Source organism: Phyllobates terribilis, unplaced genomic scaffold, assembly GCF_046119375.1.
Source record: "Phyllobates terribilis strain yellow unplaced genomic scaffold, ASM4611937v1 Scaffold_5__5_contigs__length_657084704, whole genome shotgun sequence".
Taxonomy (NCBI): domain Eukaryota; kingdom Metazoa; phylum Chordata; class Amphibia; order Anura; family Dendrobatidae; genus Phyllobates; species Phyllobates terribilis.
Window position 1 is genome coordinate 192,810,530 of NW_027362765.1, and position 21,439 is coordinate 192,831,968.

Here is a 21,439-nt window from a genome sequence, read left to right on the forward strand (position 1 = left end):
TGACAGAGTTGACTAATAGGAAGAACTGCTCCATTGACGAGAGGTGAAGTGAACCAAAAATCACCGGCTGAGCCAGCAGACATCGTCCCCGTGCAGAACAGGTGGGTAGTTAGCAACTTACCTGCCTGTTAGTTCTTAGTCCCATACATAAAGGGGTTATTTTTAAGTGTTCTCATGTGCCTTGCATACTATAGTTTATAGTGTGGGGTTTATTCCAGGGCCTACTTCCTTCAGCTTTGACCGGCTACGCTAATTTCTGGCCATCATCTAATGCAGAAACTTTTGCAAAACACATTTCCTGCAGAAAAAAAATATAAATAAAAAAATCAGTTGTTACATGGTGCCCATTCAAATGAATGGTGGACCTTGTAATACTTGCTACCGCTGAGTCAGATAGGGAGTGGACATAGGGTATATGAAAAAGGGGACTGTCCAATAGCGGATAACCTAACTGCTAAAGTGCCCAAAAAAATATAAAACAAAAACATGCTTCCCGGACCGGCGCTATGCCTTATGATGGCGATATGTCTACCCAGCAGTCGAGTAACATAGCAGTCATATGACCGCTGGAAAGAGCGCCAAAATCAGAAGTATATGATTTTTAATTTATATTGTGCACTTCAGAACTTAAGGGGTTGTTCAGTAGTGTCCATGTAAAATATGTGGAACATTTGGTTGGGTTGTGGAAGGTTAGGATGGTAAAGTCGTTTCAATATGTCTAGTTCACAATGTCTTACCTGAATCATATGCATAGTCTGTTTGTTCCTGCTTGATTACCACATTGGGTTGGTACCGATGAGGCCTGCTGGTTACAGCATGGCTTGCCTGGTCATACATGGGATCATGGTACTCCTGTTTGAAGCTTTGCTGTGGATACTGGACACATGGCTCAGACATCTGGCGTTGGTAGTTAGCTGAAGACTCCCTATTCATGTTCTGTGTGGATGGAAAGGAGTGGCACATCTCGGGCAGCTGCTGTTGGTATCGGGATCTAAATATTATAGTAGAGGTGTTAGAAGAAAAAGCAATACACTTTTCTTTTGGGGGGGGGGGGGGGGATTTTTGAAGGTATGTCATTTGGGCTGTGTATGGCTAGACTTTAAAGAGGACTACAAATATCGTATTATGGGATTCCACTACAGAAGAACACTTCTGCAGATGGTGCTGGCATTTATGGTCAACTATACTTACCCATGTTCCATGAGATAGCCTCCAGACTGAGCAGACTGTGATGAGCTCTGTGGGTTGACATATCCTCGGTCCTGTCTGGAAAAGTGGGGGAGTGGTGACACTTGAGCACCCTGATTTGGGGACTTGATGTTGACTTGTCTTGATGTTTGGTCATAGGCACTAGAGACAGAAGGAAAGTTTTAACTACAATGCTGAACCAGTGCAACAAATCAGTAATCATCTGTCCAACCTTACTTTAACCATGGAGCAAAGAAACCATAATCCTCACCTAGCATAAAGGCACTGTTCCCCATTTCGATACTGAAACGGTTTTTGGCTGCATGAAAGACTGGGGTCTGAACAAGAGCTTGGCTGTTCCTTTTTGATTTTCACCGGTGGGCTGTGAAAAGCAACTTTTAAGAAAAATAAGAGCTAGGTAAATAGACTAAAATAAACCAGTAAAATGTTCTAAACAGTATTAGTTTGCAAGAAAATCAGCATTTCTCATGTAGTTTTCAATGGGCGATATTTTAGGTCTTACTCATTGTCTCCCTATGTTGTAAAAGACACTACATGCAGTCAGTATTGCACTATATTCGAGAGTTCTTTCATTGCTTCTATGGGAGAAAATGGTTTTAGTTTCATGCCATGCCGCACTGTAGGTCACAATTCAGAGGAATATGTATATAGCGTAAAGCCTTATAAAAGTCTATTGTTGTCATGTTACAGTTCAGAAATACCCATGTGTGCATGGGGCTTTACATTAGGGATAAACTGCCAAAACACTTGAAATGTGAGTAAAAGCAGTCAAATCTTGTCTAAAATAGAAAATCTAATGCAGTAGTGCTACTGCAGAATTATTTATTTATTAATTTCACTTATATGGCGCCATCATATTCCGCAGCGCTTTAGACATCATTGCTGTCACCACTGGGGCTCACAATCTAGATTCCCTATCAGTATGTCTTTGGAATGTGGGAGGAAACCGGAGAACCCAGCGGAAACCCACACAAACACAGGGAGAACATACAAACTCCTTGCAGATGTTGTTCTTGGAGGGATTTGAACCCAGGACCCCAGTGCTGCAGGGCTGTAGTGCTAACCACTGAGTCACCGTGCAGAATAGTAAAACCTTTTAAGAGTTCTTTCTTGGGGGAAAAAAATAAAATAATGATCAAATATGGATAACTAAAAGTCCATGGTAGCTTGTGGACTCGAAAACAAAAACTGCCCATGCATGTTCAGGCCACTTTCACTTATCCGTGTTTCGTGGCCAGAGTCTGGATCCACTGAAATCAGCAGTTTTGGCTGACATTTCCAGTTTTAGTTATTGCCCCTTTGCATGGGCTGATCTAAAAACATTCATCCACTCCAGATTGGCTACATGCAAACCAAATCACCGGACATTTAATATGATTGTCCAGTGCCAATGGATTTTCATGTTGTAGGCAGCATGTTTACACAGGATGAGGCGCTGTCAAAGATTTTTAAGCCTGGTTAAAAAGGAAAAAAAAAAAAAATCTTGCAGCTGGCGAATGAGTGTTTTGCTCTGTCATTGGGCGATTGCAACCCTGTTTAGATGGGCAGATAGTCAGGAACGAGTATTCCTACGAATGCTTATTCTTTGAGCATTGGTTTGTCTAAGTGGGCCATTAATGACAGTTAACCATTTCATATTAATAGTTCAGGCTAGTACAGCCTACTATCTTTTTCTCTACCAGATTTAATCCTGAAAGCCACGAACTGCACTTCCTACTTAGCAATTAACAGCAATTATAAACACTTAAGTAGTCTGGCAATGCTTTATAAGACCCACCCAATATTTGAAAGTACAGGCCTGGAGGACATTTCAAGGTACTTTCAGGTAACATGACAAATGTTTTCCACTGGTAATAACTAATATATTTCAATGGAATGAGATTAATATTTATTACGAAAAAGTAGTTTTACTCTAGACATGCCGGTTCCTTTCTAATGTTTACCACATTTTTATTAATTTAGAATTTTGAGAAAGTTCTGGCTAAAGCAGTAATTGTTTTACTTGAGTTTTTTTTTTTAGTCTCCTAGGTTTGTTTTTTCCCCTTTTCCAACTCTAACTTCCATGACGTAGTTTAAGTCTTGCCTGGCTACTGACCTCTTGATCCTCTGGATATAAAAACACATTTAGCCACGTCATACCTCCTGTGCAGAAAACACTTCACATATTAAAACGCTACAAGATTTTGTAACATGTCCAACTAGGCAGGGACAGAACTATAGGGGGTGCAGAGGTTGTAGTTGTAGGGACTAAGCTGGCAAAAAGCAGAGGTTATTAATTCCTGCATTAAAGAAGTAGTTCCACCTCAAAGGGATGGCACAGAATACTAGGATATGCCATCATTCTAGAAAAATCGATTGATCACTGGAATTCCCACAGATTCTAAGGCCAAATGCAGATATTCACAAATTTTGGTTTGTGGAGATTCTAGATCTGACCCCCACCAATTAAAGGGATGGAAAACCTTTGGGATTTCCCTGTACAGGGATAGTTAATGGGTTCTTTCCATTATATTACATTGTCTACTACATTTGTACAGCACCAATATTATCTGTTTTGTATAATGTAGTAGTGTTTATTATCGGTTTTGTGGAATTACTTAATTACCCCATTACTTTGCCTGATAGTGCCAAGCCATATTTCTTTGCTATCTTAAACCAGATTACTGCAATGGACCATCCGTGAAAGTAGAAATTCAGCGGTCGCAGAGCTCACAAGATTAACTGGTGCTCAGACATAAAACCAGTGTGGCACCCCAGGGGTCTGGTTTCCACAGTAATGTAATGTTATGTCTGAGAGCAGGTGGGAGGTCCTTTGGTCAGAGATCCTGTGCATGCCACACCTCCTGCCCAGTCTTGGGAGGGGGAAGAACTTCCCCTATAAAAACCCGGGGCTGAGGCAGGGTTAGGAGTCTAGGAGAGTAGAGACGAGAAACGGTCATAGGAAGAAACAGCAGAAGCTCAGTGGGAGCAATACTACTACGAGTCAGGGGCTGGCAGCTGCAGAGCTCGCCCTGACTGAGAAGATTTCTTACCGGACCCGGCGTCCGAGGCTGTGGGGACTAACTCTTACCCAGCAGCAGAAGCCGACCGGCAGGGGATTTCAGGTCCTCAGGCCCAGAAACCCGAAGGCAAGGTCACACGCGTGGGACCAGCACCGCCATCGTGGAGCGGAAGCCATTAGAAGGCCCCGAGTCACCGGCCATACGGGTGAGCACCACACGGCACACTCAGGGACGTGGGCTACTTATATCCGCTTCTAGCAAGGTAGCCAGAAGAGTACAGTCAGTTTGGGAGGCTTACAACTCTGCCTGACCAGGGGAGATCCCATCTGCTCAAGGACTGACCAGGCCCCGTTCCCTAGCAAGTACTCCGGGAGGGTCTATCGTTGTTACCAGTAAAGACCCTGAATTACACCGCACCGTCTGAGTGGTTCCTGCTACCCCCATCTTCCACGTCGACTGCCCCGAGGCCATACCCCTCCCGTTGGGGGTTATACTATCACGCTGCACAATTCTACACCGGCCTCAGCGGTCTGCCCTGCAGCGGCAGCTCCATAGCTGCAAATCAATGGGTGGCGTAGTCTACACTCAAATAACACCTATCAAGACTGCCACACACTGAGTTTGACTCCCTGGGCACGGACCGGGTCCCCGCCACTGAGACTACAACCCTCATCTGATCCGGTTCCGGGTAAGCCCCCGTGCGCGAGACGCTGCGCGACACAGCAGGCCCAGGGGCGCGTCAACTTTGGCGTAGTCGGCAGGATTTCGTGCCCGCAACCACCGGGTACTGCGTGCCTGAAAAGCAAAGACTGTTCAAACTTACCAGTGGTTTCCCCCCATCCGGCGCCATCTTCTGCCTTCTTCCCGCCATCCGCGAAGTTTTCCCGCCATCCGGCGCCATCTTCGGCCTTCTTCCCGCCATCCGTGGAGTTTTCCCGCCATTGGACACCATCTTGAGGACGCCGCGCGGGAAGAAAAGGGGCGTGGACTCCGAAAGCGCGCGAGAACTGAAGCCCCGCCTCACGTCCGGACGTTGCGTAAGGTCCTGGAAGGAGCCCAGCAGACGCCGACGTCACCGGAGCGCGACGGAAGGTCCTCAACCCTGACGATCTACTGCGGAGCCGCGGCCTACGGAACAGGATCATCGCAAGGTAGGCCACGGTCCACTAGGGGGGAGGAAGATGTCGGATGCGGAGGAGAGCTTCACTGCCTCAACCCCCGCCAGCGCCACCGCTGCTGCAGTTATGCCCTTCACCATGCCCTATATCCCGGGAGCAGCTTGGCTACCCCAGTACTCAGGGGAGTCACATACCCTGCATGACTTTAGAGAAAAGCTGGATAGCCTCTTCCAGGTGTACCCCCTCACAGAAGAGCAAAAAGTGAGCATCCTGGTGGCCCAACTAACCGGGGCAGCCAAAAGGGAAGTAAAATCCTGGCCACCTGGGAGGAAGACTGTCGCAGGGATACTAACCCGGCTGAAGGACACCTTTGATACCCGCACCTCAGCCGAGATTAAGCTTAGATTCTACGGGTGCAAGCAGCGAGCGCATGAGAGTATAAGGGACTATGCACTAAACCTACAAGAGGCCCTGAGGGCCATTAAGCAGACCGACCCTGATGGAGTGGGAAACGAGGACAGGCTGTTGACCTGGAAATGGGAGTCCTGACACCCGAGGACACTTCACCAGAAGCAGATTGGGACACAGAGAGGCAGCAGCAGTACCGGAGAGTACAGGAGAGCGTGGAGCGAAGTCTCTGTCAGGCTAGGGAAAGACAAGAGAAAACTTACAACCAGTATGCTCCCGCTGTTCCCCTGGTACCCGGAGAGCAGGTCTTGAAGAGGAAGAGACGGCTCCACAAGTTGGACGACCAGTGGGAGAAGGACCCGTACACCGTACTGCCCTCAAGCCACGAGAACCCGAAGGTTTGTACCATCAGTAAAGACGGAGGGGAAACCACAGCCATTGTATCCCGGGACCACCTGAAGAAGTGTCCCGAACAACTGAGGAACCCTGAAGAGGAACAAGAAGACCATCGACCCGTAGAGGAAAGGGAAGATATGGTTAGTACTGTGCTCGGGGACTTCCCTCGGTCTTGGACTCAAGTCAATGGTGCAGTTGTGGTACCCGTACTCACCTTCCTCCAACCAGCATCCCAAGCACCTACGGAGCAACAGGTAGAGCTGGAAGAACAGCCGGTCCAGGAGGCAGAAGACCCCACACCCGCAGACCAGGAGGATCAACCCTCTGCTTGCAGTGAGCCTGCCATATCCCTAGTGAGCCAAAGAGCCGGTAGACAGCTGCCCAGTTTACCCTTGACAGCTCCTACACCCTGTAGTTCAGGGCTAGACAGTCAGCTCCGTAGGGCCACTAGAGGCCAGTTACCCGCACGTTGGAGGATTTGAAGTGTATAAATTGTTTTATTTATGTTTACCTGTGTATTGTTGCTTGTGTATAATTTTGTGTTTCTAGTTATTTGTAGGAGTCCTTGGTGGATTCACCGGGAATCCTTTGTACATAGTTGGAGCGTAACCCAGGACGGACTAAAGACTGTTAAGGACTCGGGGCAGGACAAACCCCTACCTGGTTACGTCTCCCTGTTTTGGTGAAATGGACACCTTGCTTTTCTTCAAAGACTGCACCCGGTTACGGACATGCCGTGACCACCTTTATGTGTTTCTTCTTATTGTACTATTATTGTTGTTATATCTTATGTTTTTCTAAAATATGTTTAGTCCCGGAGTACTAAATTTCACTAGGGGGGAATGTGGCACCCCAGGGGTCTGGTTTCCACAGTAATGTAATGTTATGTCTGAGAGCAGGTGGGAGGTCCTTTGGTCAGAGATCCTGTGCATGCCACACCTCCTGCCCAGTCTTGGGAGGGGAAGAACTTCCCCTATAAAAACCCGGGGCTGAGGCAGGGTTAGGAGTCTAGGAGAGTAGAGACGAGAAACAGTCATAGGAAGAAACAGCAGAAGCTCAGTGGGAGCAATACTACTACGAGTCAGGGGCTGGCAGCTGCAGAGCTCGCCCTGACTGAGAAGATTTCTTACCGGACCCGGCGTCCGAGGCTGTGGGGACTAACTCTTACCCAGCAGCAGAAGCCGACCGGCAGGGGATTTCAGGTCCTCAGGCCCAGAAACCCGAAGGCAAGGTCACACGCGTGGGACCAGCACCGCCATCGTGGAGCGGAAGCCATTAGAAGGCCCCGAGTCACCGGCCATACGGGTGAGCACCACACGGCACACTCAGGGACGTGGGCTACTTATATCCGCTTCTAGCAAGGTAGCCAGAAGAGTACAGTCAGTTTGGGAGGCCTACAACTCTGCCTGGCCAGGGGAGATCCCATCTGCTCAAGGACTGACCAGGCCCCGTTCGCTAGCAAGTACTCCGGGAGGGTCTATCGTTGTTACCAGTAAAGACCCTGAATTACACCGCACCGTCTGAGTGGTTCCTGCTACCCCCATCTTCCACGTCGGCTGCCCCGAGGCCATACCCCTCCCGTTGGGGGTTATACCATCACGCTGCACAATTCTACACCGGCCTCAGAGGTCTGCCCTGCAGCGGCAGCTCCATAGCTGCAAATCAACGGGTGGCGTAGTCGACACTCAAATAACACCTATCAAGACTGCCACACACCGAGTTTGACTCCCTGGGCACGGACCGGGTCCCCGCCACTCGGAGACTACAACCCTCATCTGATCCGGTTCCGGGTAAGCCCCCGTGCGCGAGACGCTGCGCGACACAGCAGGCCCAGGGGCGCGTCACCAGCAACAATGTAAATCCAAGCAATAGCAAACAGATACTCATCAGATAGTAAAAGTCATCTTATTTGGAGAGTTCCTTCGTTCTTCGCCATTGCTTGATTAATCCTTTACTTTGACTTCAGTGTATTATCTTTATACTGTGACTTTGCTGTGTGCATTATTCATGTTTAGTAACAAAAATGTTGAACCATGATCAATGTGTTGATCATTTCTAAATTGACATCACAGTGACCTATTAATATTCCTATGCAGTTACTTTGGGCATTACATATGTGCCGTGATATCATTGTGCTCATTCTCATCATTTCTTCAGTAGCATATGATTTTGTTCTGTGACATCAATAAGAATTTTTCTACTGTGATCTCATCAAGCGCAAAATTAGGAGTATTAAACGATAGGGGTTTTGCCACAGATTTTAAAATGGGGCTTAGAAAATTCAACTTTGGCCACTAACTGGGAAAAATAAAGTTTGTCAAACTTAAAAGCAGGGGATGCAGAGCTTAAAATAAAGTGGTACGGGGGAACCGAACCACATGCCCATTAAATCCCCACTCATCTTCTACGATAGGGGGCATAATGTGACCACTGCTGCCAATCAGAAGCTTCTGCTTTTTTTTTTTTACACTGAATTTTTAATTTTCTGGTTCAGGCAGAACAGGACTGCTTCAACCAGTCTCCTAGCTCTACTCCAGCTTGGATAAATCTTGACCATGGCAACTAATAAGTGGCTACTGACACCTCTATCCACAACAAAGAGTAGAGACCACAAGCAGCAGCACTGAGTGGTGGGTGTCTGGTAGGGGAGCAGGTTTTATTTTTCTTTAAAAGGAATTTGTCAGCAGGATTTCACCCCCAAACTATTCATATACGCATGTAGCCCTTTCAAAGACAAGTCCAACAATACCTTTACATGGTCATTCTGTTCCTCCATTACTGAGAAATCAGCATTTGCAGTGATATGCAAATGAGGCTGAAGAGTTATTTGTAGATCTGAAGCCTCTGTCACTCCAGCTCTATTACCCGCGGTGCTGGGCTGGGAATAGATTTGGAGTGACAGATGCCTCAGATCTACCATAGTTCTTCAGCCTCATTTGAATATCAATATAAAATGCTGATTTCTTGATAATGGAGGAACGGACTGGCCATGTAAAGGTATTGTTGGACTTTTCTTTGAAAGAGCTACATGCGCATATAAGTATTTACATCTCTACAAGTTAAAAATAATATACAATACTACAAACAATAAGTAAAGGCACAGTGAATGGCCGGCTGCTCAGTACAGAGTGAGCAAAACAATCAATTCTACATGAATGTAAAAATTTGACTTTTTGCATCATTTCCTGTGGGAGCCATGTGACAGTAGAAGAGCCCAGAGAAGAGTATTTAAAATAATTAGACACCAGGCAATGACGTCTTTATTCTCTCGCTACTCACTAGAAATTGCTTGTTTGCAGTTCCAGTGTAGCCATGTGACAAGTGTCAGGGGATGGTGTAACATAGTTGCAAGGCTCTCACTGGGGATGCCACTTCCTTCAGGGGCAGACTGTCTTAATATTACTGCTGCCTGTAAACTGAATTATCCAGAGCAAAGTCAAAGGGAAATTCTGTGTGATGAAACAGAATCCAGACTACCGATGGCTCCCGATTTCATTCTAGTGTTCATTTCCCAGAGCAAAGATCTGAACGTGGCCATAGAAACCCATTTTGTAAAAGGCAGAGATTACTAGACAATACATATGCTGTAAAATAACCTCTTTTGCAAAAAAAAAAAAAGAAAATAGAAAAAAAAAAACAGCCATTGATTTGTTGATTGTAGCAAGAGCCACTTTGACATGCTTGATGCAAGGAAAGTGTATGGTTAGTCAAAAGAATGGTCAATTAGAAACTTTTATCATCTATCAACAGATTAAGTAATAAATGAATGATCACAGGGGTAAGTGGGTGACCAGGTTCTGGACTGCTAGGACTATGTCTGATCTCAAGAACAGAGGTCCCAAAGTCCCGTGTGAGTAGTGCAGTAGTGTGCATGCATATCCATGCTCATTTTACTATGGGGACCGGACAATAGTACCAAAGCACATAGGAAACGGAGCCAGTCACCCATGCACACAACCCCTCCAATCGCACAAACTCAATTGATAAGTGACGAGTGTATTTAGTGGGATAACCCTTTCAGCTCACATGATCTACACCACACATTTCAAACTCTGGCCTGTGGGCCAAATCTGGCCAACAGGGTGATTATACTTGGCCTGCGACACCAGAACCACCACCCCTATGTGGGACCCCATAATTCTGTATGGAGGACTGTGTGGGGCCCCATTATTCTGTATGGAGGACTGCAATATCACTCCAAATAAAAGACCAAAAAAGGTCTACCCAAGACTGACAACTGCTATGGATACTATAGATAAAGAGTTCCCTTATGCCACCTCCCTATTAAAAGAGCATACTGTTTTCAAGCATGAATACATTTTAGGTCGAAGTTACCTTGAAATAATGTTTTGTTTGTCTTGTTGTTCTCATCATGTTTTGATTTTTTTTGAGATTTAAAATTGTCTTGAATTAATATCTGCTAGTATGTAATTCATCAGCTCTACTTGGAAGGAAAAATGGGGATTTTTGTCAGAAGAGATTTCACAATAAGACCATTAGTGAAGCCTAAAGAAGTGTTCCCCAGAGAGATAGGATTGTACTTCAAGTCTCCCCGACAGAAGAATGCCGAGCTCCTGTCCTCCTCTTCTTCTATAAAGCATGAATGGTGAAAAGCTGGCTGTGATGTAGGCAATTATTTATAAGTGACATTTCCTAGTCCTGGGAACCAGCAGTTGCCCCAGGCTACAGTTCAGAAACATCACTCCTAAAGTCGGAAAACATTGGGGCTTTCCCCAGTAGAACCTTCTAAAACGGTCATAGTACAAAAATCTTATTAAGTGTTTTCAGGCCTCCTCCACAAAACAAAAACTAAAGAGAACAAACATACTATAATGAAGCATTTAAGAGCCATTCCCTTTATTGCTGCATTAATATTTTATAAGCCCTTAAAGAGAATTAACTAAGTAACAAATGCAGATAAAGCAGTCAAGGAGATGGATTTGCCATTTTCTTTTATCTGTAAATGCACAGTAATCGCAGCATAGTGCTAAGAGGACATGAAGGACCAGCTCATTAGTCTACGCTGTCCTCAGCAGCAGGATTAGCACAAATCCATGTACTGTATATGCCAGCCTCCCTTTACCAACCTACATAACGAAGGCATATAAAAAAATAGAAAGAAACCAGGTTAAAGATTAAACAATTACAAAATATATATTTCTTCATGTTTATGCATTCATGTTGTCAAAAATGGAAGATTATTATTATTAATTATTATTATAGCGCTATTTATTCCATGGCACTTTACATGTGAAAAAGGGGTATACATACAAGAACAATTACAATAATCTTGAACACAATGTGACAGCGACTGGTACAGGAGGAGCGAGGACCCTGCCCGCGAGGGCTCAATCTACAAGGGATGGGTGAGGATACAGTAGGTGAGGGTAGAGCTGGTCGTGGAGCGATGATTAATGCAGGTTGTAGGCTTGTCGGAAGAGGTGGGTCTTCAGGCTCCTTTTGAAAGTTTCCATGGTCGACGAGTCTGATGTGTTGGTGTAGACAGTTCCAGAGTAGGGGGGATGCACGGGAGAAATCTTGTATGCAATTGTGGGAGGAGGAGATAAGAGGGGAGTAGAGAAGGAGATCTTGTGAGGATCGGAGGTTGCGTGCAGGTAAGTACCGGGAGACTAGGTCACAGATATATGGAGGACACAGGTTGTGGATGGCTTTGTATGTCATGGTTAGGGTTTTGAACTGGAGTCTGAGCAATGGGGAGCCAGTGAAGAGATTGACAAAGAGGAGAGGCCGGGGAATAGCGGGGGGACAGGTGGATTAGTCGGGCAGCAGAGTTTAGGATGAATTGGAGGGGTGCGAGAGTGTTGGAAGGGAGGCCACAGAGCAGGAGGTTGCAGTAGTCAAGGCGGGAGATGAGGGCGTGCACTAGTGTTTTTGCAGATTCATGGTTGAGGAATGTGCAGATCCGGGAGATATTTTTGAATCAGGCAATAGTGCTTTGTAGGGTTACATACCATAGACCAGACAAGGAACTTTCTATGGATTCTTTATGGTAACGTAAATCTGCAAAATGCTACCAACTATAAGCAATAAGGAAAGGGGAAAGCAGCCTAATGGTCACAGGTTCATTTTATTCTGCAAGAGATGGGTGGCAGGGTTACAAGGCTGATCTAGTCTCAGGATGGCATAATCCAGCTCTAGGAGAGGGCCCCATTACCATATAGGACCCTCTTCCCTGTATATCTGCCCCCGCATGTTAATGATTTCTATGTAATTTATATTTTAGAATAGTAAACTATTAATTATATGCTTGAATCAAAGTATACATTTTAATTTATATATGTTAATTTCTATATATTAAACCTTAATGAAAACCTGTGATGTATATTTTCACCACAGGTCGGGTGCGCATGTATGCAGCAGGCTCAGGACTTGAGCCAACTTCATACATGGAGGGTGCCTGCTGTGTTATAACAGCCAGCACCTTTCTCCAACAATAGCAACTGTAGTGAGCTCCATTCACTGTGGCTAATCCATTTAACTTCTATTGGTATTCTAGGATATCAATTAATGAAACTGGGGAAGTATATCGGCACTAAACAGCATATGGTATCATAACAGTCAATTCATAGTCTTATGAGCTATGTTGTTTAGCCATTGGTCTTGGTGCTTGGCTGAATAGCATGTAAATCTAAAATTAAGAAGTTAGAAAGTGGCACTCAATGAAGTAAAAAAAATTAAATAATATATATATATATAAATAAAATTCCTTTATTCCATATTTCGTTACGTGGACTGGATATGCAGCTTCTAGCCCATATCTTCTACGGTACCTGGACCCATAGAAGTGCTGGGCTAGCACGAAACAACCGCCCCGTTCCTCTCTCTCCCTGCATATTCAGTCCACATCAAGAAGTATGGAATAAAGGACTTTTAATATTTTATACTTCATTAGGTGAGTGCCGCTTTTTCATTTCTTGATATTGGATTAACATCTAAAGTTGCAATCCAAATGAGCACCCATTCAGGTGCCCGAGGCCACCCCCCCCCCTCCATTTCCCCTTCAGCTGGGTGTGGATGAAGTACCATCGCAGACAGGGGCTAACTGTCCCAATCACTGCCATCTTTGTTATTGTACTTCTATGAAGCCTAGACAGTGATCTCTTATAAAGTGGCGATACTGAAGCATTTGTACAAGTGATCAAATGACTGCAGGTTCAAATAAACCGTAATTAATTTTAATCCCCTGCCCCACGTATAATATATATATAATACGTGGGGCAGGGGATTAAAATTAATTACAGTTTATTTGAACCTGCAGTCATTTGATCACTTGTACAAATGCTTCAGTATCGCCACTTTATAAGAGATCACTGTCTAGGCTTCATATATATATTTTTAATTAGTATTGCTTTATCTGTACAGAAAAAATAAAAAAATAAAAATCTTCGAATGCCTGAATTGGCATTTCTCTTATCTTGCATTCCCCAGCCTCACTTGCAATTAAAAAAAAAATAAAAATCTTATGTACCCCAAAATTTTAATAAAAAAGGACAACTTGCCCAAATAAAAAAAAAAAAAAAAAAAAAAAAAAAAAAAAAACATAACGCAGCTCCATTGATTAAAAGCGGTTTTTGTAGCCAGTAGTTTTAAACCAGATTTTTATTTTTTTTTTTTTACAAAAAATAAAGACTATAAAGGAAAAAATAAGGCACAAACATCAAAAAAAAAAAAAAAGGGGCCAGGTTTTACATTTTTCAATTTTTTTATTTTAATATACAATTTTTAGCATAATTTAAAGTGTCTATATGGCTTTCCGGTATCAAACTTTTAGTGGGGTATGTTGTGGTACTAGGTAGCATTTTTGTAGTATACTGTAATTCTTCAGTTAGTCTTGTTTTTGTCACATTATTCACAAATCATAATAATTATTTAGACCCCGCAGCTAAAAAAAGATATACACTTAACCATTACTCTTCCAGAGAGATAAAAAATAGGTGGGGGGGGACTCTGCCAGACTGAAGGAATAGAAAAAAAAAAATTGTACAAGACTATGCCATAAAGGGGTTAAACTAAGGGCACACACAAAGCAATGTACATTGTTCAGGGACAAGTCTAAGCGTGACACTCCTACAGGCCAGACCAGACACTTCCGAAACCGCTCTACACAGTCTGTTATGGGAGCAACATAAACCCTTAGGAAAGACGGCATCCATAACAGAAGGGGCCGGCCTCAGACACCGCTTCACACCTTTTCATTAAATGTAGCAGCAATACATGTATAGCATTTAACCCCTACATCGCTACGCTTTATTTTTTCCGGTTACTTCCACGCATTTCCCGGAAACAACTTGCAACCAAGTTTTACATACGTGGGAGTTTGAAACCAGAGCCGAATAAACAATCTTTTCCTTTTATCAAATCAGCATGGCTAAAAGCCTGCCTGCTGTGCAGCTGGTGTCCTATAACCAGTCAATACAGAGTCTATGTCCTCCATCCACGTGAGGAGCGGGAACTCTGAGCACTAATGACCTCTAATGGAATCACATACATTAGTATAGGGCAGACCATGGTGCAAAGGGCTGGTGCATTGAGTGGGTAAGTGTAGCTACAAATCTCCAGCTCTACCATTAGAAGACTACGTACAATTGGTCTCGGCACCTAAATACAATTTACCAGTTGTTTATAGCAATGGCAACTTCATTTTCACTTTTTTTCCCCTCTCAACAGCTTATCCAAAAATTACAACCAACCACGTATTTTTTACAGATTCATTGAAAAACTGTACCAAAATCCTAGAGATCGTAAAATGTGTCTACGACCAAATTCTTAAAATATTAGCAGCATTTACTAGGATCTGTAATATATGGCGCACTGTCCGTTAGTTAGGTTACACTCACAGTTTCTACGAGGACTTTAAAGTGATTTTGATGTAGATTTGGAGCAGAATCCACTTCAAATACTGTATTTGAAGCAGCTTTAGATGTCAAGTTAGCAGCACAATACACTTCAAAATCCTTCAGAGAAACCTCTGTGTGAACATACCCTTACACTTCCTGCCCTTCAATCGGTCCTCTATTCTGGAGGGTTGTCAACTACCCATTTAGGTTAGAGCTCTATGGCAACTTTTTGTCTCCTCACGTAAGAAGACAAGGGAGGTTCAATGAGAGTTACTGCTGAGTGTTTGACTTGGACACCTACTAATCAATGACTAGTTGAAGAAAATTACAACCTTGCGAATCACAATGCAATTACTTGATCTGATATTAGGGGCTTGTAGGATCATCCCTCCACTCAAGAAGTTTTAGGCCATGTTCACATGTCCGCTCGGACAATTTCATTTTAGGAACAGACAAGCGGGATAAGTGATCCGCAGCATCAGTTCTGTAACTGGAAGCAGAGGCTTCATTGATTATTAGGAGCTTCGAATAAATTCTGTTTTACAGAAGGGAAGAAAAAGTCTTACATGCCGGACTTTTTCCATACTACTAAAGGTATCCCATAATAATCAATGGAGCCTCTGCGCTTGTGCTTGTTTAGATGACTGATGCAAAGGATCACTTATTCCATTTGTCTCTTCCCTTTATAGGAAAAGACGAACGCAAAGTCTGAGCGGACAAGAGAACAGAGAAAAGTCTTTACTTCGGGGGGATCCAGTGATATTGCACAGGCAAAACATACAGCATCCTTCATTACTATAGCAGCACGGTGGCTCGGTAGTTAGCACCGTAGCCTTGCAGCACTGGGGTCCTGGGTTCCAATCCCACCAAGGACAACATCTGCAAGGAGATTGTATGTTTTCCCAGTGTTCGCGTGGGTTTCCTCCCACACTCCAAAGACATACTGATAGGGAATTTAGATTGTGAGCCCCAATGGGGACAGCCATGATAATTATGTAAAGCGCTGCGGAATATGTAGGCGCTATATAAAAAAATAAAGATTATTATTATTGGTTTATATTGCAGATGGGTGCCATATAGGCCAGCGAGAAGTGACAATGCATGCAACAGACAACACTGGCCATGACAGACCATCACAATAACGCTGGGGTCACATGAGAAAAGCGGTCAGAATATGGTGATCAGCGTGATCCGATTTTCTCAGATGTAGAGAATTAAAAATAAAAAAAAAGTTTCATCTTCAATTTCTAATCTGTGTCTGAAAAATCAAGCGGTATTCAGATGTCATCCAAACTCACAGACATGAATGGGCGAGTGCCATCCGATTAGAGGCCACTTGTGTGCATGCTTAGACCAATAAAAAAACAAGTCCTAACTATGTATATTGTTCTGATCACAAAAATAAAATAAAAATAGCTTCCTATTGCCTCGTCAGGATAGGAGTTTTCCTCCATCAAAGGAATATCCAAATACCTACACAAATAGGAATATTGCAAATGGTTACAAGGAATGTCGCCCGCAAACATTACATTCCACCAACTTCTCCATGGAAACTTTCCTCCAGCCTTGAAACTGTTAACCCCGTCTTCCTGACCCCATGCACAATCCAGTCCCATTTCTCATTTGTGGCTTTTTTTTCTGCCCATTACACTGGAGGTAAAAACTACAATGGCTACTTACGATTCTCTGACTGCAGGTCCTGCAAGAACTGTTCATCACTGTCTGGTACTTGAGCTGCAGAGAAAAGAAAGAAAAAAATAATTACTACTTTTTTTATATTAAAATCACGTTGCAAACTGCTAATATAAAAGGTTTATGAAAGCTCGAAAGTAGTGATCTTGGGGGCAGGGATTTTCCTGCAGCTCCTGTCCTTCAAACGGGATGAAGTGGCCGATAAATGAAGTATATTGTTAACTGTAAAGCTTATATAGATCATACAAAGCTTATATTAAAGGCCTTCCATTTTTTTGTGCATGAAAAAAAAAAAAAAACCATGGTTTGGTCAGTTTTCACCATTTCATCAGTTTTTCTTGTATGAAAAAAAAAAACAAAATCTTGATGCCTCCCATCAGTTTTGTTAACAGTCAGTGAAAAACATACAGCACTAGGGTGCAACTAGCCTGCCATAAGCGACAGGTACGGTAAAATTAACACTGACACCAAAACGCAGAACTCCATGCATGAAGCTATTGTGAAAGATGGACAATTCAAGATTCCAAGACAATTTGCGTTAGAGGTTAACAGCATATAACATTGGCACAAGTCCAGTTGGCTCCAAATAGGATTGCCCATAGACCCCCACAATCTCCTGAACCATTTAAGCCAGTGAAACAACACTGAAGTAGGAGGGTGGTGGGGAATTGAAGTATTAACCCTTTGCAGGGTTTTTCCAAGTGAAACAGTCCGGTATCAATTGAAAGTGTCATGTTGTTCTTGGTGCACTGTAAGCTGAGAAGTGAGCATAGTCTGAGGAACTGAAAGCCGATCTACTTGTCCTCATTTATCTAGCCATAAAACATGATGAAGATCATTCCTACAGGTCAATCACTGCACCCTGCACAGTTCCAGGGCAGGATATAATGTATAGTCAGAGACTCCAAGTACTGATGCTACTGCAGAAACACAAGAGATGGTTAAAAGGGAACCTTCTCTGTCCAAAAACCAACATATATCTGCAGGATATAGCCTCCCTGTAGCAGCTCATAAGGGCACTGCACGGAGTGGTTACAGTACTCACCCCCTATAAGTAGAGTGCGCTGTAATCACTCCCCGGCACTTTGATTGACAGTCTGTACTGAGGCTTCTACAAGTTTAGTCTCCCACTAGCTGCTGTTCCATTGAGGCAGCAGGTAGGATTTTACTACTACTTACTTGCAAATTAACCCTTTATCAGCAGATAGAGATTAGTTTTGGGTGGACATGACAGGTTCCTTTTAAGAAAGGAGGAGTTTCAAGAATGACCCATATTTTTTGTCAAAATCATAAAGGTGGCCAATATACACAATGGTCATGTTAAGGCAGGCGCTTATGGAGAGATGTAGAGAGATTGGTTGGGGCTGTTTTGGGTACAACATTGATACATACTCCGAAAATATGTCTGTTAGGAGACAGACCAGTTACTCTCACTAATATTTCCTACAAACTGTTAAAATAAAATACTTCTATGTGGAAAATGAACTGCAGATCAGGACAATACTGGAAAAAAAGGCTTTAAAACCTTTGGATGCATCACTTGGAAACACCCAACATGGCTTACTGCCCATTTCCGTGAAGATCTGGTTGACTGTACTCTGTCTAATCTAACAGTGGGAATGGTGCTCTACACGAATGACCTGGAATAAAGGCTTACTACCTTGTCTAGATGGGATGGTGGCACCACATGTATTGTCTGGTTCAATTGCTTTTTGAATCTTTGTAGCATATTCATTATTCCAATTGTCTTGTTTTCAGGTTATACATTTTGTATCCTTTTATTATTTACACAGATTCATCCATCATCCATACCTCATCCATCGGTATCTGACTGATTTACTTTATTGTAGAGATGAATGTTATCAATACCATGGATGGCTAGAACAAAAAACTATTTTGGAACAAATCAAGCCAGAAGTGTCACTTGAAGCAAGGATCACCAAGCTATGACTTGCCTAGTTTGGACACATCATGCAAAGAAAGCAATCACTGGAGAAGGACAACATGGCCAGAAGAATAGAAGGAACAGGGCGAAGAAGAAGACCAGCAACATGACGACTTGAAAATGATCAAAATATGGTGGAGAAGACCCTGTTGGAACCATCTAGGCAATCTACTCCACTCTCTGTTAAGGCTTGTGAGGTATCAAGCAGCTTTGTTCGAAGTGATGAAAAGCTTCTCAATCCAGCAAAGCAAATTAAAAACTAATTCTTTGTGACTTAATTACAATATTAGCATAGGCATAAAAAAATCTGACGTGTTTCAAGTCTGCCTGACTCCTATTCGTAGACAGAGTCATTATATCTACGATTAAGAGTCAGCTAGACTTGAAACGAGTCCGTTATTTTTCTATGCCCATGCTACTATTTTAATGAAGTCCCAAAAGAGAATTTTTGCTTTAAATTTGCTTTGCTGGATTAAAAACATTATCACTCTGAACAAAGATGCTGGATACCTCACAAGCCTTAACCAAGTGGAGTGGATTGACCAGGAACCAGACTGAACAACATGCATATATTGGATGGATGAGCTGTATCCACAAACCTTCAGATAGAAATTTGACCCAGAGAATACCTATTATGGGAGGGAAAAAGGAGTGCAAGACCCCTTCTGAAAAAAAAAAACGCATTATGGGTAGGCAGGGGGTAGAGTTTATTTTTAGCTTTTCGATGGGATTACTTCTGCATACGGTGCTGCCTCCATAGCATATAACCATTATAGCTAGTTGTCTGCCCTTGTGTTCAGATTATAAACACAGTGCAGAGCACGTCTCCGTTCTCAAGGACGTACCTACTGAAAAAATCTCCTTGGTGTAGAACATCACAGTGGGTTAATACTTCCTAAAGTGGGGAAAAATAAGGAGCAGCACAAAGATAGACTCTAAAATTATCCCTTCAGTTAATAGGTTAGAGATTGCACTCTGACATTTGGGAAGGAAGTATTATATTGTCTGCTGGTCATTGAGTAACATTAGTAGAAGACCCAGCACTAAACTGGCAGTGCGACTTCCGGTGCCTTTCCAAGCCCCAGCCTCAGATAGCAGAAACTATTTAAAGCTGGCAAGTTGGCACCGACTCCTGAAAAGTGATCTAGGAAGCAAAGGATCTGTGCTAAGCAAGACGTTTCGTGCACAGGGCTGGGCCAGCTTTAGAGAAGGGTTGCAGCAAGAATATATTCATTTCCCACATGTTCACAGTCTGCTTATCTCAGATAATGGGGGTATACAAGCTATGGAAAGCTGGATGGCAATCCCTACAGGGTAAGGCTGGATGCCCACGTAGCGTTTTTCAAGCGTTTATGCTGCGGAATTTCCGCAGCGGAAACGCTTGTGAAACGCTAGGTAATCCGCACCCCATGGGCCCCAATGGGATTCCGCATGTTCTATGCACATGCTGCGGATTTTTCCGCAGCGTTTATGCTGCGTACAAAAATCCGCAGCATGTCATTTAATTTTGCGGAAGCGCAGTGGAACTCCCGCCATTGACTTGCATTGAAACGCATAGAAACCGCGACTGTACATTTGTACAAGCGGCTTCTATGCGTCTCTATGTGCGGATGGTACCCAGTTCTGGAGGAGAGGAGACTCTCATCCAGACCTGGGTACCATTGTACCTGTAAAAAAAGAATAAAATAACAAATAAAGTTATATTCACCTGTCCGGCGGCTTCTCTCTGAATGCCGGCATCGCTTGAGGACCTGCGGTGACGTCACAGTCATGTGACCGCAGGCCTTTCACCGCTCTGTCTCGCGATATGCCGGCAGCCGGGAACCAGACAGGAATGAGCGCTGCAGCCACGCCGGGGCCTCGGGGGTGAGTATAGCTTTATTTGTTTTAATTTTTACGGTCACACTGTATAAATCCATGCCGTTTGCATGGATTTATATAGTGTGACCTAGTTAGCATCACTTGGAAAGTGCTTGACATCACCTGGAAAGCGCTTGTCAATCTGCATGCGGAAACGCATGTGAATCCGCATGTATTCTGCAGGAAAAACGCATGCACAATCTGCATGCGTTTTTTCTGCCAGGGAGATGCAGAAATGCTGCAGAAATTTTCTGCTTCATTTCTGCATCGTGGGCACATAGCCTAATACAACAATGCCAACATAGCATGCAGGCTCTATGGAATTCAAGGGGATAAGGCTTATGAGAAGTTTCCTAATGGTTACAAGCCCTTCTGATCCACGGAAAGCTGGGTGACGTCCCATATGGCTGGTATAACATTTTCTAGGTTTTGTCATGCTATTTTTCCAAGATTTTAAGTCTGCTTAGTTATTCACTAGTACAAGAACGGAGACTTGCACCAATAGGCAGATTTTGCCATTCAGGCGTTTAGGAAAGTTGGGTTGCATCAATTGGGTGGACTTGCAAAGGAATAAGTGTTGCAATTATTGTTTCGGTAACGTATTTGACCTATGGCTACTAGTGACATCAATATGATTTTTATTCCTCAACCTTGATCCCTCATTTGTAAGTAGGAAATGGGGTTTCCTGTATCTATTCACATGGAAATCTAATGCATTTCCATTGTCTTCTGACCCGATCCACCCACTGTGCGCGCTTACAGTAGGTTCATCCCCTTACAAAACAAAGCAGGCATGTAATCTGCAGAAATTAACCCTTTGTGATGTAACCAACACCTAGGATCACAAGGGGTTATTTTTGCATTTCTTTCCCAGTAACTGCATAAACAAACATTACGGAGAAAGCAATTAAACTGTTCTATTGGAACATGTGACGCGGCATCCAATAGGTT

General features: G+C 43.6%; 1 protein-coding gene across 2 annotated transcripts in view; it reads right to left on the reverse strand.

Annotated features, from left to right (window-relative positions):
• ETV4 (ETS variant transcription factor 4) overlaps window positions 1–21,439 on the reverse strand; it is a 52,598-nt gene that overhangs the window by 16,290 nt on the left and 14,869 nt on the right. For both annotated transcript variants that reach the window (XM_073683656.1, XM_073683655.1), the window contains exons 5-8: window positions 16,672–16,725; window positions 1,460–1,583; window positions 1,192–1,350; window positions 738–991 (exon numbers count right to left, since the gene is read on the reverse strand). In XM_073683656.1, the coding sequence (XP_073539757.1) occupies window positions 738–991; window positions 1,192–1,350; window positions 1,460–1,583; window positions 16,672–16,725 (591 nt within the window). The remainder of the gene's footprint in view (window positions 1–737; window positions 992–1,191; window positions 1,351–1,459; window positions 1,584–16,671; window positions 16,726–21,439) is intronic.